General features: G+C 41.4%; 1 protein-coding gene and 1 long non-coding RNA gene across 3 annotated transcripts in view; one reads left to right on the forward strand and one right to left on the reverse strand.

Annotated features, from left to right (window-relative positions):
- LOC146268148 (uncharacterized) lies at window positions 1-6,865 on the reverse strand. Its single transcript, XR_014768892.1, has 3 exons — window positions 6,778-6,865; window positions 6,538-6,650; window positions 1-575 (listed from the first exon to the last, which is right to left on the reverse strand). It is a non-coding gene; the product is annotated as an uncharacterized LOC146268148 (long non-coding RNA).
- Window positions 2,403-19,079, forward strand: part of hspa12a (heat shock protein family A (Hsp70) member 12A) — a 31,007-nt gene continuing 14,330 nt past the window's right edge. For both annotated transcript variants that reach the window (XM_084710017.1, XM_084710018.1), the window contains exons 1-5: window positions 2,403-2,711; window positions 13,078-13,154; window positions 13,439-13,569; window positions 18,259-18,445; window positions 18,893-18,997. In XM_084710017.1, coding sequence (XP_084566143.1) covers window positions 2,669-2,711; window positions 13,078-13,154; window positions 13,439-13,569; window positions 18,259-18,445; window positions 18,893-18,997 — 543 coding nt within the window. In that variant the 5' untranslated portion in view covers window positions 2,403-2,668. The remainder of the gene's footprint in view (window positions 2,712-13,077; window positions 13,155-13,438; window positions 13,570-18,258; window positions 18,446-18,892; window positions 18,998-19,079) is intronic.

Below are 19,079 nucleotides of genomic sequence, written 5' to 3' on the forward strand. Positions count from 1 at the left end.
AGTTTTTAATGGGGGGGGGGGTGGGGGGGCGATAAGTTCAACCTCCAATGACATTGCATTTTGGGGAGAAAAAAATTCAACTTTAGTTTTTAGTAAAGCCAAGGAATTATCGTATTTATAGCAGGAAGGATTTAGGGTACTATGTAGTACATAACACATTTTGAGATTAGAGCAAGCTTGACCTGTAACATTTTTATGACATGAACTCACATGTTGCTCTTGAGAATTTAAACTACATTTACCGATTTGAGCGGCCCACCACACACTTAAAGGTTAACACACTGAAGAATGGGGAACTTCATGCTATGTAGTCTGACTGGAAGATAACAATGATGCCAAAAGAGGGTTTTCTTAAATTTAAAGGTAGAAGCCTAACTCAAATTCAGGCTGACTAAAATAGGGGGGATTTTCAAGATATAAGAGAGTGAAAGGAGAAGAAATTATAGATAATTTGAAAAACCAACAGTGTCAAGGTCCCTGTCCATGTCAGGCTAGGAGACTTCAAAGACAGCCGCTGTGATGAGTGTTCCGCCCAGATCATGCTTGGTCAGAGGGAAGACTTTCTGAAGAGTGAACTGCAAAGAAAGAAAAGAGGTTTCAGATTAATCCATGGACGCAGCCATTGGTTGTTCTGAACAGGAGAAAAGGGCGCCAGGCATGTATGGGTGTGGTAAACACAGATATTGAGCAGACATATCACCACCATTTTTATGATCCTCTCTTTTCGAGACTATTGTTGAGATGGCTGCTCATCTGCAAGCACAACAGACTGGAGATTCCTGTCATACTTGTTTCAAGGTCGACAGTGTACATTGGGAGAATTCCCCATGTCATCAGTTCGGGAATGTTTGGGTTGAACAAGGATTGGAGATATCCCAGATTTCTTCGTCAGGAAGGAGATTACTAGCCAGTTGTGCAAGATACAGCGGTAGTCAACAGACAACACTGTGAAGTAGTTCTAGGAGCTGGACATGAAGCTCTTTCTACACAGACCCCGTCAAGCACATCAGAAGAGGTGTTAAGAATCAGGCAGAACAAAGGCATCACTAGGTGAACAAGCTGTGAACCAATGGTTGAATGTGTTGATTGTGTTGTGACGTGTAAGAAATGAGAAACAATTATTCTCAGATGACCAGACTGTGGGCCTGGTTTACAAAGAAGTACAGTCTAAGCAGAGCCCATTCTAGATACAATTCTAGACACAATTCTAGACAAGCTTTAAGATCTAAAATCCCAGATGTCTGAAGCACCACATGGTGGCGGTGATAACAGAGGACAGATGGTTGGATGACATATTTTGGATTTTTTTTTTACACATGTATTACTTAATTTGAGTTCAAACATAATAGAAAACCATGTGTTGATGTTATAGCTAAATGCAATTAGAGTATGGGGATCAAATGTGTCTCTCAGGTATCTGACTTAACTCCATTCCATTCTATCTTGACAAAGATGGCTGCCATGTGTTCACATTGTAGACTGAGTCATATTACCATCTAGTATGTTTATGGGGCTAAACCTACTTTCCGAAAGGACTAAAATTGAACCATATCTTGGTCCCATTATCCTGTGGCAAATTCCCACTTGCTAATTTAACAATTATCAAGACTGGTCGTTGATTACAAAACCGATTTCAAATTTGTATAATAAAATATTTTTTTCTCCACCAAATGGCTGGCATAGACTAGTAACATCTCTTTGCTAATAGCTTTTTAAAAGGTATTGAGTCTGAGGTTTTCAAGAAGGTCACAAGGAAAGTGACCACTAGATGGGGTAAGGAGCTGTACTGGTTAATCAGCAGTTGCCAAGGTGTCTGAACTTAGACCCCTGAAAGTGTAGGATAATTTTCCCCCTTTTTGGTAAAATAGATGTTCATTGTTCCTTTAAATCGACCCCTCAGCTCCTATCTGGATGGGGAAAGTGGTGAAGATTCAAAGTAAAGTGACTCATTCCTAGTCTCTTCTTTCCAGAGGAAAAAGGAGGCAAGCAAACATTTTAAAAAAATGGCAGAAAAGTTCTTTCATTTTTTGTATAGACCTACTAACTATCATTACTTGGTTATAATAAAAAGGCTATGGTGAGATTTTTATAATTTGCAATGAATACTCATAGAAAAATACTAGTTGGCAGCTGCATCCAAGATTGTCAGATGAGGACTCAAGCAGAACTATTTGTCCCTAGAGGAGCAATTGATTAAAAACCATACAAACAGTAACAACACACAATATCACACAATATCAAAGTAGGTTGACAGTAGGTTGACTTAAGTTGTGGAATGGGCAGCATTTTGGGCCAGACAGCAGTGTGAGTTGATGGGAGGGGCGGGGCGGGACAGAGGGCTACCTAACAATCGGAAAGTAGCAGCTTGAGGTACCAAGCTTCCTTTCTCTGAAGGAGGTGTGGAACGGCCCAACTCGACACAAGCTTAATTCGACTGAATGGGTCAACCCCGCATTGCACCCCATAAACGAGCTTTAGCTGTAGCCTTTAACTGGAGCCAATAGAAAATAAGTTAATATAAAGGCAAGGGATTTTAATACTAATAAGTACTGGAGAGGGCTTTTGTTTTTTTACATGTTATTCTGAATGACAGTTTCCCAAATAAACAGGGAAAATTGCATGTTTTAGCTGTGTCAGGGAGGGCCGTGGAAAGATAAGACAGCGGGATATGATGACTGAGAAAGAGTCGGCAACAGACAACATAATAGCAGGTAAAATGACTTTTAAATCTACTCGTAGGCTACTTTGAACATCTACAAATAACTATCATTGTTACGTTGTTGAAGTTGCAGTTGTGAGAATGCGCAAATGCTTTTACTGTTTCGTACGTGGGGTTGTTTCAAGGCTAATGTCGACCTGCATGCACTTGAACACAGTCTCTAAAACTGAGACTGGTTGTGTTAGTTAAGGTAGTCTACATAATCTAAATTACGAAAATCCAGCATTAGAAATGTAACTGATGAGAATTTGCTCTCGTTGTTTGAAAAGTGGATTGCTAGGAGATTCTGATGCTTGATTTGTCGCAGTGTGTGGGCAAGGTAGAACCTCAACTGCAACAGCTATGGTCGCATGAATAGCCTACAATATGGTCATCACTGTTCATGCTATCGTTTATTAGTTCGTGTTGACTTCGTGACACATTTTTGGGGTGTTTAGAAAAGTAACCGCGGCATATGCCTCCTCATAACGGTGCATGGTTTGGTCACATGATCAGTATCATGGGAGATCTGACTCAATGCAGCAAAATTCTGCGTAGCTTCAGCCTGCCTCACCACCATCCCAGGTGAAGAGGCATTGTTTTTCCTTGCTTAGTCTCTCGGCTACGAGGCTACTTCAAAACCTACACACACGATTGTATGATGCACATGCAGATTAACAATTTTCACATACGTTTTTGTTTCATCCCTGTCAGTGCAGGTTTCTGATGTATATCATGAACGTGAAATAAGGTACATTTTTACAAGCCCGTAAACGAGCGTCTCCCTTTCTTCTTCAAAGCAGCACATTAGGCACGTCTGATGTTGTTGTTTTGGACCGTGTGTAACCAGTATGTTCCTATGGTTGAAATCCAAAAAACCTGAAGGACAACTGAAGAAGAAAGAGCTGGTGATCAAAGTTTGGTCCATACCCTATACGACTTGTATTCCCCGCTTGAGATGTTTCGCCGAGAAGGGGGGGGGGGGGGGTCTCATACCAATTCTGTTGACATCAAAAGTCACACTTCATCTCAGGGTGTTGCGCAAACCTGTTATTTGTCAATAAACTGAGATAGCACCCTGGTGCCAGTAGCCTATGCTAAAATAGTACCATGGTCGTGACGCTGACCATTTGTTTGGAGACATGTTTGTTCAGACATGTTTGTCTATTCAAACAAGTGATGTGTAGAGATATCGTGCCGTCGTATTTAGTTCTAATGCATGCTTGCCTTACACGTTCCCACGGTGACACTTGGAGGATGCTGATAAAGAGCCCATTGTTCATCTTGGGGCCATAGAGACATGCACAAGGCCTCGCGCGATCCCAAACTAAAACTTATCTCTGGAGACTGATGTCACTATGGAAGGAAACCGCGCGTTTCAGCTTTTGACATCCTCGTTGTAAACTCAATGCAAGCTACATAGCTTGGTTGAAAAATAAAAACTTAAAGAGATTTACTTTGGGATTTGATGAACAGTCATGAGATTTGATTACTCAAATGCAGTGGGACTGCTCTGTTTAATCGTTCACAGATGGAATGCTTCCAACCAGTTTTTAAGGTCTCGATTTGAAGAGACGATAGGAATGATCTTCCTGTTTCTATCAACTGCAGAACCCAAGCCCACCAATCATGATATTACAACTGAACAGAAGCGGACACAGCCCTGATTTAGAGGTCCACCCTCCTAGTAACTGTAGAATCGATCCATAGAGAGATGTGAGCTGGTGCAACATATCTGGACAATAGTGCCTATTCCAGGGTGTGGTCACCAGTGTAGGGCACTTTATTGATGCTAGTCAGTCTTTTATTGATCCTGTGGTGGTATTTGGCATTATTATAGCATGAACACAACAAACTAACAACTACAACAATGCTGAGTTGAATCCTTGAGTCATAAGGAGTGTTTCATGAGAGCTCATTACTTGATTCTTCAAGTGTCTCTTAAGTGTGGTTATAATAACCATGGCATGAGACATATCGTATTGTCTTTGTTTGGAGTCCACGGAGCTGACATAGAAATAACCATCCTGCAACAGGCTTTAAAAAAGATCATGTAATGATCTATAGTAAGCTGCGTGGTTGTGCTATTCCTCTTTTCTTTGTAGACCCCCCCACCCCCCCCCCCCCCCACCACCACCACCACCACCACCAGATAATTGATTAGAGAGACCAAAATCAAAGACAGCGTCTTGGAATTACACTGAGTTTGACTGTGGGTCATATAGCCCTTTAAATGTTGAAACAAAGGGTGTGGTGTTCTTAGCCATATGTTCAACATGTTGAAGACAGAGCTTGGGAGGAGAGACAGACACAAAGGGAGGCATGCTCAAAGACGAACATTCTTTGTACTTAGAATTAATTTTTTCTTGGCCCATCGTTTTCTTTCCAGAAACCAAGACATGTGTCACTGTTGTTATATTATGCTTAAGCAAACTATCTTTGTTATTGCCCGTATGTCGAGTCACTGTCACAAGTCTTAGAAATTCCCATTTACTATGTTGAGCTAACAGGGATATTTAAGAGGTTGGGATTCTTAGGTTGGGACTCTTAGCATGCTGTGTTGCATGACCCACTGTACAGGCTGGCAGGCGATAATTTCAAAATCCTCAGCATTGTCATGCTACTCTCCATCAAGTGTTGTTTTTTCACTCACAAACATGGCTGAAGTCAACTGATGTGTGATGTTTGGGCTTGTTTGTATCCACGTGTGAAGAGAATGTACGATTAATACAAACAACTAAAAGGAAATCTGAAGAAAGGGTTTATTGTTGAACAGTCCAATGAAGAGTGGAGGACAGGAAGAACCAGATAAGAGTCTACTTGACTACTGTAGAATAATATTCTAATTATAATTTATTGTCTCCTAACTGGGCTTTTAGTAGGCATAGTTAATGAATGTAAAAAAGACAAATTCAAACTTAAGATGGGATGTTCATGTTTTGTGTTTGCTCAAACAAGGTTAGCTTTGTGCTAAATATGGTCAAATCACAGAGGTGTGCACTGCACTGTATTGTACATGATTACTGATTCCTATAGCACTGATACAGTGACTACTACTTGATTACTTCACAAGGAACTTCCTAACAGCACAACACCGAGTGTTACATTTCAAGTGCAGTCCACAAGACTCTGGTGTTTTAACACTATGTAGCTAGCTGTTTTAATTTAAGTGTATTTAAGCAAATCTTCTCACTTCCTGACTTGGTTAGCATTCATATGTGAAAAGCGTGTTGGAGGTGTTTTTTGGAGACAGAAGGGTGAGGTAAAAGAGGTGGGGTTTACCCTCAGGAGCAATGATTTAAGACCTTAGTCATTAATATTTTTTTGTTTGAAGGGGAACTCAATTACTGTGGGATTGTTTGTGTTTTGTGGAGTTTGACCCTTGTGCCAGACAGGGAGTTGTCAGTCAACAGTACAGTTGTCCTTAAAGATCAGGCACAAATAAGCACTCTTATTTATATAATCATCATAGAGCCCACCCCAACGCAGTTGTGAACTGTTAATCGAAAGTATTTCTGTGGTTGTGACTGAAGTAACAAATGGTATTCACGACCCCAATGTGTGAGTTGTCTGCTAGAAGGATACTTCTGTGTGGAAATCCTACTTGTGTGACCACATATAACAAAGTCCAGCCATTTCAACTAAATTCCACAAGTTTAGAATAACAATCTTTATTGTCAACAGAGCCCCAGAAAAGAGTGAATCAAACTGAGAGTAGTGAAAAGAATGTTCCTGCTCTGCATTATGTCATGTCATAGATGTTACCAATGTTTACTCTTAAAGTAGGTGCCCGTCCTGTAGAGAGAGTGGGTTGGGCAGGATGAGAAGGTGCTACTCACGTGCTGTCAGATTTAGGTAGGAGCTTGCAGCAGTGGACAACCATCAGCAGTTTCTTAGATTACCCTTGAGGCTCGTCCTATAAATTCAAAAAACGCTGTGCCAAGATGTCTTTCTATGAAGGAAATATTTTAAAACATGAATGTAGATGAATACATAAATGCTTGTAATAAGCACCCAAAAGGATAATCATTAGTGATTTCAGATGTTGCATTTACTCTTGTAGGTTGTAGTTTCGGTACCTTTCCAACTCTAATCCTGATGCTGACAGTCACCGGCTCTTCCACATGCCAAAGACATGTTGCCATCTACTGTGCCTTGTGTCGACTGAAGATGTGTGCTCAATACTGTAGATATAATGCATTCAAATCAGAGCTTTCACAATTTGTTGTGGTTAGACACGTCACATTGCTGAATGATGCAACAATGCCTGTGAAGGATCTCAGCTGAAATGTAGGTTGGTAAATAATTTAACTGTGTCTGCCCTGAAAAACATCAGGGGCTGCAAAAAGCATGGGAGAGGAAGCAGGACCCTGTTTTACTGAGGAATGCAATGATCATACTCAAATAATTCATAATTCAAAACTTTGAATTTTTGCTTTGAATGTTTTAAATATATAAAAGTGTCTTTAAATAAGGAAAGTGCCAACGTCAGGAGTTAAAAAAAACAATTTCAATAATTTCCTTAATCATTCATGAGTTGCAACTGAAATTGTCGACAGCAAGAAAAAAGGTAGGCCTAGTAAAACAATGTTTTATTGGACATGATCATGTCACACATACAGTTGCTTTATTTTTTAGTATGGGTATCAGGTGGAGGTCGTGTGAACTATGGAGCAGGTTTTCTTCAAGGACCTCTGTATTTAGATGCATTTGTCCTGACCAGTCTTCGCCAGACATGGCGCTTGTGGTGCTGCCCAAAGAGTTCAATCAGACCAGAGAATCTTTTTCCACGTTCTCAACGTGTCCTCAATGTCCTTTAAATTCCATTTGTCAAACTCCGAGTGAACTGTCACCTGCCTTTTACTCAGGAGTGCCTTCTGTCTTGCCACTCCATAAAGGCCTGATTCATGGAGTGCTGCTGAGATGGTTGTCTTTCCAGCAGGTTCCTCTATCTCTGCAGTGGACTTCTGAATCTCTTCGGGTGACTGCTGAGTTGCTCCCTGACCAAGGCCCTTCTTGCCCGGTTACTCAGTTTTTCCAGACGGCCACATCATGTTAGAGTCCTGGTGGTTCAACTCATTATGGAGGCCACTGTCCTGCTGGGAACACTCAAAGCTAAAGAAATGGTTTTATACCCATGACCTGATCTCTGTCTCACCACAATTCTATTGCAGAGTCTACAGAGAGTTGAACTTGAACTTCATGGCTTGGTTCTTGTTCTAATTCACGGTGTGAATTGTGGGACCTTATGTATGCGTCTGTATGTCCCATCTGTTCAATTAGCCATACTTGGATTCCAATCTAGTTCGAGACACATCTCAGGGATAAATAAAGCAAACAGGAAGGTTTGACTACAATTTGGAGTGCCAAAGGGAAGGGTCGGAATACTTATATAAATGAGAGATTTAGATTTTTCAGTGATGGGCAGAAATGGCAATTCTAGCCATTTACAATTAAAACACAATAAATTGTGTTAAAAGTGAAAGGGTCTGGACACTTTCTTAAGCTACTCGATCATGGAAGAAGACTCAAAGACTCACTGTGTGTTGGCGTGTCTTTCATAACAACAATGGCATCTATTTACATCTGGTTTGCGTCAAAGTTAATTGTCTACTATCAGACACTATTTTTGTGAGGTTTTTGTTTCTGTATCAGGGATTAGAGTAGACAGGCAGGAAGGAAGACCATTGTTCATTTGAGAGGTTTGAGGAATTTCCCCAATGTGACCTAAACACACTGCCCTCCCAGGGAACCAGTCTCACTCTTCCTTTCTTTCAAACCTCTCTCACCATTGTTCCTAGTCATAGGGACTGGAGGTCTATCTATATAGTTCAAAGTTTGTACTGAATGTCTGTTTTGTTTTTTTAAGTATGCATTAATATGGTAAAAAAGACTCCCTTCATATAGTTCAGCAAAACATGTAAATCATTTGGGTCCGTTTTACAGGCAGTTTCTGAACCATATTCACCTTATACCAACCCTTAAACATACATTACCCCAGTCCTCTCAATATTATTATAACGGATCACAAAGGCACTCGGAAATAACATTCATGCCCTCTGGCTTCAACACTGGCCACTGAAACCTAGAAACCTAGAAAATCATTAGAAAAATATCTAGACCATTTTTCAGGTCCAAACTCAACAAAGTAGGGGAAACAGTGTGCATTTGTGTGCCGCTTTTCTTACGGTAGAGCCCAAAGTGAAGAGCCACCTCCGAGACCTAGGGAAACAATCATAGCCCTGTTTCAAACCCTCCCCACACAGGTAGCTGATGCAGTGCTGTCAATGTGTCCTCCCAATTTCTTTTCACATGGATCTGGACCGAGACCTCCCTCTGAACCACCCAGTGGGGTGCCTTGCCTGTAGCAGGGAGACGTTTATTTCACTTCACAGCAGTTGAGCAGATGTCTACTCCCCATCACACACACACAGACAAGCCCTCCATCCCAGTGTCCTCAGCTCTACTTGGGATGACACCTGATATACCAGGCCATAAGGAGACTCACCCATGCTCACAGGAGGGCTTTCACAGGGTCGGGGAGAAACCTTGTGCCTTTTGCATATGCAACTCAATTACCTTCGCATTGTTGCTTCTGTCCTTCTTCTTCACTCATCACTATTTACAATAGCATGCCATGCACCCTACAGTTGTAAATCCTCAGCCTACAGTAGGTGTTGTGAAATGTAAATTCATTTCAATTCTACATGACACATACTGCTGACTTCAGACAAATCAGGCGAACACATAACTCGAGGGGTACAACTGATCATAAGTGGAATGATACAGAGGTAGATTCTGTCCATCTGCAGTCGCATCTTCAACCAGCGAGGCATTACTATGCTGATCTAATAGAAGGCAGTGTAGTTCTGTGGTAATCGGGTTACTCTCCATTCAATACTGCAGAAGGTGTATTTCTGTCTGATCTGCACATTTCCCAGAGTGGGGATATCATTTGACGGCAAACTGCAGACACAGATCTATAGGTTTATAGATTAGGGAATGCTAGGTGTACTATTTTATCAGCGTTTCTGCCTTTTTTACTCGCATCTGGTGTGTTATTGGAAATATCTGCTTAGTCTGTATATGAACTTTCTTATTTCCGTGCTGGTAAATATTTGTATACATGTGTTATATCCATTTTATATTTTTGAATGGTTTTGTTGTGTAATTTGTTATTGTATTTTTTCATTTTTGGATACTTGTATATTTAATTAATGGCTTACTTAATGCCCTTGGTACTAACACAATAAAAATTCTAGCACAGGCCTGTGTTGACGTCTTCTCTGGAGTGTCATGCCAAATTCTTGTTTTGCATTTGAACAGCTCCCACCCTACTCATCTGTGGAAGAAGAGAAACTGCCTCTACAGAAGGCCCGAAACACCTCTAGCATTCCTGGAATAATGTCAATAGTGTTTACTGTTACATGACAGGAGAATTGTCTCAAGTGTTGGACGCCTGTGTGTGCATCCTTGGGAATGTGTTTTTGAAGTGAAAATGTGTGTGTTGTGGGTATGCACTTTGAACGGTGCTAGAAACCATTGGCTGGCCTCAGCTGTTGTCAGTCTGCTTCCCTGTGCTGTGCCTGGGCAGATGGCCAGCTGGATGCAGTTGAGATAGAGGGAGGGGAAGAAAGGTGGCCTCTCTCTGTGTGTGTGTGTGTGTCTGTCTCTCCCTGTGTGTCTCTCTCCCTCTATGGCTCTCTTTCTCGCTCCTACAGACCCAATCTGACTGCGCGCTGTGCTGCAGCTTGGCATGAATGGAACCTCTGATGGGGGAAGAAATGGGACATTCACTCCAAAAGAGAGCCGCCCCAAACTCATTTCTCTTTCCTTTCTATGAATGTGGCCCTTTGAATGGGGATTTATTTTGTGGTGCCACTGAGTATTTGTGGCAGTAAATTGAATAGGGCATCTCTTCGCCTTTGTAGGTGTCAATTAATGCCATACATTTTTTACGGATCTCCTTGCACTTTTTTGTGCAGGTGGTTTTCCTCCTGCACCAGTTGCACTTCTTTGCGCTTTGGTTGGACAATTGCTAGTATCAACATTATCGAAATGCTGTTGACAGTGCCTCAAGCCTTTTTAAAAGCAACAGAAGTCAAACATTTGGTTAATTTTGTCACACGTACAAACTAAAATCTCCTTAAAATGCCCTCTATCCCCATGCAAGAAAAGGTGGCAGTTTGTTTTCCTTCAAGGAATTAAAATCTGAAAAAATGTGAAGGATGTGGTATGGCATCCGTTTAATTCCATCTTCATGCTTTTGAGTCTGCATTGAAAAGGTGATGCGAGCCCAGCTGCTTGGAATGAAGTTTAGTCTAATGAGAGGTGTTGTCATTTTTCTATGAAGTGTTCCGGGCCTCAACTTCAACTTGATTAGAAGCTTGATAATGACCTTCCAGGCAGTTAGAGAGATGCTTAGTGACTGCTCAGACACAGAATAAGGGCACTTAAGTGGCACTAGTCAGTTATAGGGTCCCATCCTTGTTGTTCACATTCAATATCAGGAAAGATTAGCCAGGAACCATTATTTGCTGACAATGTACATGTGGTTATCTTCTCTGTATTGATAAATTTTTAGCAGGTGTGATGCTAATGTGCTACACAATTAACTCTGCTGATTCAAGCAATGACCGTACAGAGAGAGAAGTGTTTATGATGTCAGTCTAATGTTCAATAAAGTCCAATACTTTGTCGTTTTTAGACCTGGTGAACCCTTTGTGTCCAAAAAGGAGTAGAATTTCCATTCTACCGTATAACTTTGTTTCCATGGGGTGTCTGTGGTTCACACCATAAATAAAGATTTCTGGACTAATCATTTTCTAACTATTTTCATAATCCTGAGGTGGTGGTTTGTTACTCTGTCTTTGAAGTGGTGAGCAATCTACTGTACCATTGTAGCCTGAGGTCTGCACTCCATGTGTGTTAAACCATGTCTGACATCTGCACAGAGAGGCTTACACATTCAGAGCTGTCTAGGGAAAAGGAGGAATGTGAGGAGAACAGGATGTTATAGCTTCTTCTGTGGAGAATAGAGAAAACTCTGTCTTGAAAGGGAATCTGGATGCCTTTTTCTTCTTGTCTTCCATTCACTTGTTCATGTAGGCATTCGACATGTTAAACAGATACTGGCTGTAAGCTAATGCTGTTACTGTCTGGTTTGTTTTAGGGTTTCCAAACCCTAAAAGACACAAGACATTTCTTGCCGTTAAGCCTAACAGAATTGTGTGGAGAAGTTGTGGCGTTTGACCCCTGCTGCTTCCTGTTAGAATGTGTAGTAGAACATTCCAGGACCACTCCACTTGATTGGGAGAAAAGGGAGGTGCCAAGGAAACAGGATACTCTATCTGTGGCTTGATCGCTAAGTACTATTTGCAGTGGCTGAATGTTCTTATAATTGTTTGCGCTCCGATAACAATTGAATATGCTGACAGGATGCATCATTATACTAGCCTTTGAGTTTGTACCCAAAACACAAATCCACCGAATAATCCACCAAAAACCAACACTTGATTTACTTCCACTTCTTTTTCTTTCTCAATCTACAACACCATTTTGTACTTTTTTTTTTACAAAACTTCCTGAAAAAGTTCTCCAATGTAGACAAATCAAGTGTCAGATTAACCTTTTTAGTGACATTTAATAACTGGAACTCAATAAACCCAACATCTCTTTGCCTAGTAAACAAAATGTTTTAAAAGAAATGCTGACGCAACTATTGAACAACATGAGCATTTATAGCTCAATTGCTCTGTCCTAAAACACATTTACCACTAGAGAAATTATTTTACTCCTCCATTCCATATTAGATGTTTTATTGTACTCTTTTGATATAAGAAGTCAAGGTTGTAGGGGCCATTTTAGAATAGTGTGGGATGGGTTGAAGAAAATGTCTATCCACAGGTGGTCTGGTAATTCAGCACCATAATTGCCTGACAAAGTGCATTGTGGGTCTTCAGACCACTCATCCGCTCTGTGGGGGTTGACGACAGAAAAGAACGATCGACGTGGAAAAACAGACATATAACGTGATATCCCGTCGAGAAACAATCCTCCCCAGACACTTACGATACGTTTAGGGAATGGCATTACTGTGCATCTTCAGAGAACCTTTTTCACACGTGCTATTAAGTCAAGCTAATGAAGATACTGCTGCCAAATGGACAGATTCAATCTTTATTGAATTGAAATGTCAGTGTTTAAGAGGCAGGTGTGCCAGACGTTTTGCTGTCAACGAGTGATAAAAGTTGTTAAAGGAATTTTTGATTTAAAAAAATTAACTGGTATTTCAGAATTCTTGGTGCTGCTGTATGAAATGAAGTTTCTATTGGCTTGTCGAACTTCTTAAAGAATGACCTCTTTTTGTCTCTCCTCAGATGCAATGGCAACTCCGTCTCCGGCCAAGAGTATGGGTGATCCTGGCATCACCCCGCTGTCCCCCTCACACATTCAGGTAATGCTGTGGACTTTTGTTATTTCTATTTCAGATTGGTTTGGTTTCAGCTTTTGAAGTTGGATTTTACTTACAGATTGAATTTGTATCACTCTTTATGTAGTGCTGTTGTAATGGCTCAAAACTGTACAATGATAGCAGATTTGTTCCAATTAAAATTGCTTGGTGGAAAAGGCTATGTTTCTTATGTAGTTTAATTAATCTATTGCCCAGCATTCCCTCCAGGGCAAAGCTAAATATCACCAATGTTCTCACCAGTCTATCCCATCTTCTCCCCCTCATAGCAAAATGACACAGACCCAGATGCCCATACAGGGCCCTCCTTCGTGGTGGTGGTTGCTATCGACTTTGGCACCACATCCAGCGGCTACGCTTATGCCTTCACCAACGAGCCAGAGTGTATTCACACCATGAGGTGAGCCAACGCTGCATTGCAGTCACTGGTCAAAACAGAATGAGAGACTCAAAGGAGGGAGGGAGGGACGTGGCCCTCAGATCAGGCTATACCGTTGCAGGACCTTTGTCAATACTGTTGTTGGCAACGGAAACATAGGAGTGAATATGCAGAGAAGATACAGTGTTTGATTGTATGCCTCCATCAAAATTGAAATAGCTGTCCCACAGGATGCTGATCAGATACAGATAAGTGCTGCATTCTTCATTTTGATTGGATGCACGCAGACTGACGTTTAAAGCTAGAAATAAAGTATATTTTCTTAAATAAATTGCCATGGGCCTAAAATACATTAAGCTGCCATGAATTTAGTGTCATCAGAGAAACTGTGTTAGCTCCCTCTCACTATTTATCTGCTTCATTGGCATCTATCATGTCCGAATGGCCCAGGACCAATCAGTGTAATGAGCCATCAGTGATGGGACTGACTGGTTCACTGCTCTGGGATCCAATCACCCCTGGGAACTCATCTGGGCACCACTAGGAGATTCCCCTATCGATAACTGTAGGATAGTCAAAATACTAACTGAATCTTTTATAGACTTGGGTAATGTTGATTGTCAGTTAAGAATGTATAGCATGGGGGTGACCCTCCAAATGGTCGGCTTGTCAAATAAATCAAAGTGCAGTTCTGTGTGTTTAGATAATGGGACAAGTGATCTCTCACACACACACACACACGTACCAGGCACCCCAATGTTTACCCCCTCAACATTTTCTACTGACAGACAGGTGTGTATGTTATATCAGGCTGTTATGTCAATGTTCGTTTCTGGGGGGCATTTCTTGACGATGACGACTTAATAGCAGTCTTGTTGAGTTTTTATTTGCCAAACCAGTTGGTTGGGTGATAATTACCAATCTCTTGTGAATGGTCTGTTTTGAAAGCCCCTTGATGCAAGGTCAGCGTTACAATCATCACTTCTCTCTTCATCAACGTATGTATAGAATAGAATAGAATAGAAAAGTCTTTATTGTCCTTGTATTTGCATACAACAAAAATGTTGAGTGCTTCTCCTGTTAGTGCAACGAGGGACAACATAGTACACAACAACAACATATAACACAACAATATTACAACCATCTAAAAAAAGTACGAATAGCTTAAAATATATATCTATATTAAGTTCAACAAGTGAAGTGGTATAGACTAAAGTACTTCCCTGAGGAACAATAAATAAATCAACAGTATTTCCCTGAGGTGCTTTACAATAAATACAGAAACAGTTATGTTCATACATATGTGTAAGGTGACTGAGATGGTATGTGTGACTTGTAGTCAATAAAGTGATTAGTGTTTAGTGCATGTCTATATTCAGTGTTCTGATGGCCGTTGGGAAAAAACTGTTCTTAAGACGTGTGGTCCTTGCTCTAAAGGGTCTGTACCGTCTGCCTGAGGGCAGGAGAGTAAACAGGTGGTGGCCTGGGTGAGAGGAGCCTTTCAAGATGTTATTGGCCCTGCTAAGGCAGCGGGAGCAGGCAATGGATTCCAAGGAGGGCAGTGAGAGCCAGTGATTTTTTGGGCTGTGTTGATGAGCCCTGGAGGGCTCTCTTGTCTGGTCCAGTGCAACCGCACCGAGTACACGCCGAGATGCAGTAGGTTAGTATACTTTCGGTAGTGGTGCGGTAGAAGGCCAACATCAGACTAAACTCCAGGTTGTTTTTCCTGAGTACTCTCAGGAAGTGTAGTCGCTGCCTTTTTGACTGTCACTGAGGTGTTGTCAGACCATGAGAGTTCATCTGACAAGTGGGCTCCTGGGAACTTGAAGGTGTGGACCTTCTCCACACAGTGCCCTTTGATGTAGAGTGGGGCCGGATCTGCACTTTGCCTCCTATAGTCCAGAATTAATTATTTTGTTTTTGTGGCGTTCAGTGACAGATTCTTGTCTGAGCACCACACTGTCAGTTTCTGTACTTCATCTCTGTACACTGATTCGTCGTCTCCTGATATGAGTCCGATCACGGTGGGGTCATCAGCAAATGTAATGATGGTGTTGGTGGGATGGGTCAGAGTACAGGCATGAGTGTACAAGGAGTACAGTAGTGGGCTCAGCACACAGCCTTGTGGAGAGCCAGTGCGTTTGTGAGGAAGTCCTTTATCCAGATGCAGATGGAGGGAGAGAGGCCTCGTGCAGTTAATTTGCTGTATGTCAGGGATGAAAGTATTAAACGCTGAGCTGAGTATTCTTATATAGGTTCCACAGAGTTCCAGGTGGCTCAGTGCAGTGTGGAGGGCTATGTCGATGGCATCTTCCGTGGACCTGTCTGCTCTTTAAGCAAACTGATGTGGGTCAAATGTGGGGGGAAGGGTTGATTTGATGTGCTGTGAAACCAGTTTTTCAAAGCACTTCATGATTAGAGGTGTAAGTGCAATCCGTCTATAGTCATTCGAGCTGTTGATGGCTGGTTTATTAGGAACGGGGATGATGGTAGCTGATTTTAGGCAGGGTGGGATGGTGGTCAGAGAAAGAGAAAGGTTAAAGATCTTAGTGAAGACCCCAGCGAGTTGGTTGGCACAGGAATTGAGTACTTTTCCAGATACTCTATGTATGAATAAGATGTAGGAATCTTCGTACAAACCATCGCTATTCATTTGAAAAGCTTTTGTTTTAAAATAACATGCTCAAACTAACAACTAACCTTGACACAAAGATACTGTAGGTGTTTATGAAGTGCTAGTGTAAGCTTCCAGCATCTGTTTTGAAAGAAAGAAATAGGGTTCACCCAGGTACTGTGAACTCTCATTTGCCAAGAAACAGACATCTGTTGCTATGAAGTCCAGCCATAAGATAGAAGTTGAGTAAGGTATTTGCACTATTGATCCCAGACATCCTTGCAAAATCACCCTCGGAGCCCTGAGGTTATTTCTTTAGGATTGAGCCATCTGCCCTCCAAATCCTTACGCAAACAAATACTTCTTGGAATATCCTAAACTCTCAAAATGGATTGAGCAACTTGGCTTCGCTTCAAGGGAGTCTTTGTAATTGTTCACTCATAAAGATTTGATATGAACCTTCAAACTGAAAAATAAAAGTTGTTTACTTCAAAAATTTGTAAAGATGGACTCTTAACTAATTGCACAGGCTAACATGACTGTTTCGATCTAAGTTTACCGCCCTGTGATAATTACAAGAGTAGACACGTATTTTCTTTTTCTTTTACTGTTGTGTGGTTCAACACATTCCTTCAACATCCTTGACACCATGCTAGCACCTTAGAGTGACTATATTGCCAGGCTAGAGGCACTCACTCTATTTTTGATTGGATTTTACTGCTCAACACATCCTAGAGTCAAACTTATCCTCTCAGTGGAAAGCACTGGGTGCATTGACAGTGAATGTCGGACAAACACTCTTTTTTATAGACATGGACATTAGCATTCATCAGCTGTCCTTACTGATGCGGGGCCCACACATTGGTTCAGGAGTCCAATTGCATAGCTAAACTCTCCAACTATTGAAAACCCAACCAGAGTTGTAAACAACTATTCAGAAATAGCAATGTCTTGGTTCAAGACTCACACGCAGGTTTTTCGACAATAAAATCTTAAAGGACATTTAACCCAGAAACTCCAAATTCCAGTTTGGTAGATTTTGCATTAGCTCCCATTAGGACACTAAAGTACATTAATGTAGTTGACCCAAGGCTATTTACATCAGAGCCCATCCAGCCAGAATGTAGTCTTGATGCCTTGACTCACAGAGAAAGGAAATACAACATTTAAAGCCTTTCACTCTCTTTAGTTCATATTTAAGTGAACTGATGTGAAGAATGTAAAGCCCCTTTCAGATCAGCACAGGTCAAGGTGAGTCAGTAACACTTAGCGTAGCAGCTGCATAAATCACAGCCATCCATTTTTGCTTTGCCGCATTCTTGGCGAGGCTGATGATGTCTCGAATCATGTTTAGCCTCTGTAGAATAATTTAGAATTTTCATTCAAGCATTGGCCTTCTACTGTATGGATCAATGAATGTTAACTAGGATCAAGATGCTTGTGTGTTTATTTGAGAAAATGCCCACTATGCTGTTGGAAAACACTGGCTCCCTAAAATTATGATAAAGATGACAATGACATCTGTGTTGACAGTGATTAGCAAAACATATTCAAATATATATATATATATATATATATATTTTTTTTTTCAAATACAGAAATGTTATTTGCATAGATACAAGTAATACATTGTCATAATTCAGATTACCCCAATTTCCTGACAGTGATTTCCAAGAATATCCAAATGGGTTCCTCACAGCAGGCCACCCCCTGTAACATGGCTTCACAATCCCATAATGCACGTATAATTCTCATCTCTCAGGGATGGAACCCAAGCTAATTTTAGTTACAATAATCTTCATTTGCCTACATTTAAATTGAGCACAATTAGCCTAGAGGTGAACAATACATTGTACAAATGTTTCCATGATAATTAAAAGACTAACAAGGGACTGATGAAGAAGGTTGGATTGTGCGTGTTTCACCTTGAGTGATCTGTGTGGACATTCTGTGTCAAGATAGACTCTGAATATTGATGCTACAGTATCTGCAAATGCATGAATTGTGAGTTGTAGTTAATATATGATATAGTTCCAACCATAGTTGTACTGTCTGAAATGTTTTGATTTATGATATGAATTGCTGGTCACTCCTAGACGCTGGGAAGGCGGTGACCCAGGTGTGTCCAATCAGAAGACCCCGACCACCATCCTGCTAACCCCAGACAGGAAGTTCCACAGTTTTGGCTATGCTGCACGTGACACCTATCACGACCTGGACCCCATCGAGTCCAAGCAATGGCTCTACCTAGAGAAGTTCAAAATGAAACTTCACACCACTGCAGTAAGGACACACACCGTTTTTTACACACCCATTGGATACACACCTTCCCCTTCCCCACCACCACACACCCTATTAAGGGCTTAAGGTCATCCCTAGTGTCTTCCAGCAAACACATGCTGAGGAGTACACAAACACATACACATTTTCCTCATTACGCTGCAACCGTCTGTCCTTGTGCTAGGTGAGCAACTTGGCTGCCCTAAGCTGACTTTGCAGCAAACTTGAAATCGTCTGCCCTTCTTCTCTGCCAAAGCCAATACTGCCAGCTACTTTTGGCTCAGCCCACACTTTCTGCATACATAGACATGATGTGGATGGACTGGGGCACCTCGTCAGCCAGGGCAATATAGCTGTTCATCAGTCCATGTCTGTGTGGTGTTGTAATTAAGACATGTACAGCAGATGAGGGTTAAATTAATTTCTGTTTTCCTTTTTCCCCCCAATCAGAATCTCTCCATCGACACAGACCTCCATGCAGCGAACGGGAAGAGAGTAAAAGCTCTGGATATATTTGCGTACGCTCTGGCGTTCTTCAAGGAGCAGGCCCTAAAGGTAGTGAGGACAGCTTTGATAACAGTATTGGAGCCGACAGTTTTTCTTTCCGATTGGGCTAACCATACAGGAAGAGGCAAAA

The sequence above is a fragment of the Hypomesus nipponensis genome, chromosome 11, assembly GCF_054491055.1.
Source record: "Hypomesus nipponensis isolate SF chromosome 11, ASM5449105v1, whole genome shotgun sequence".
Lineage (NCBI taxonomy): Eukaryota > Metazoa > Chordata > Actinopteri > Osmeriformes > Osmeridae > Hypomesus > Hypomesus nipponensis.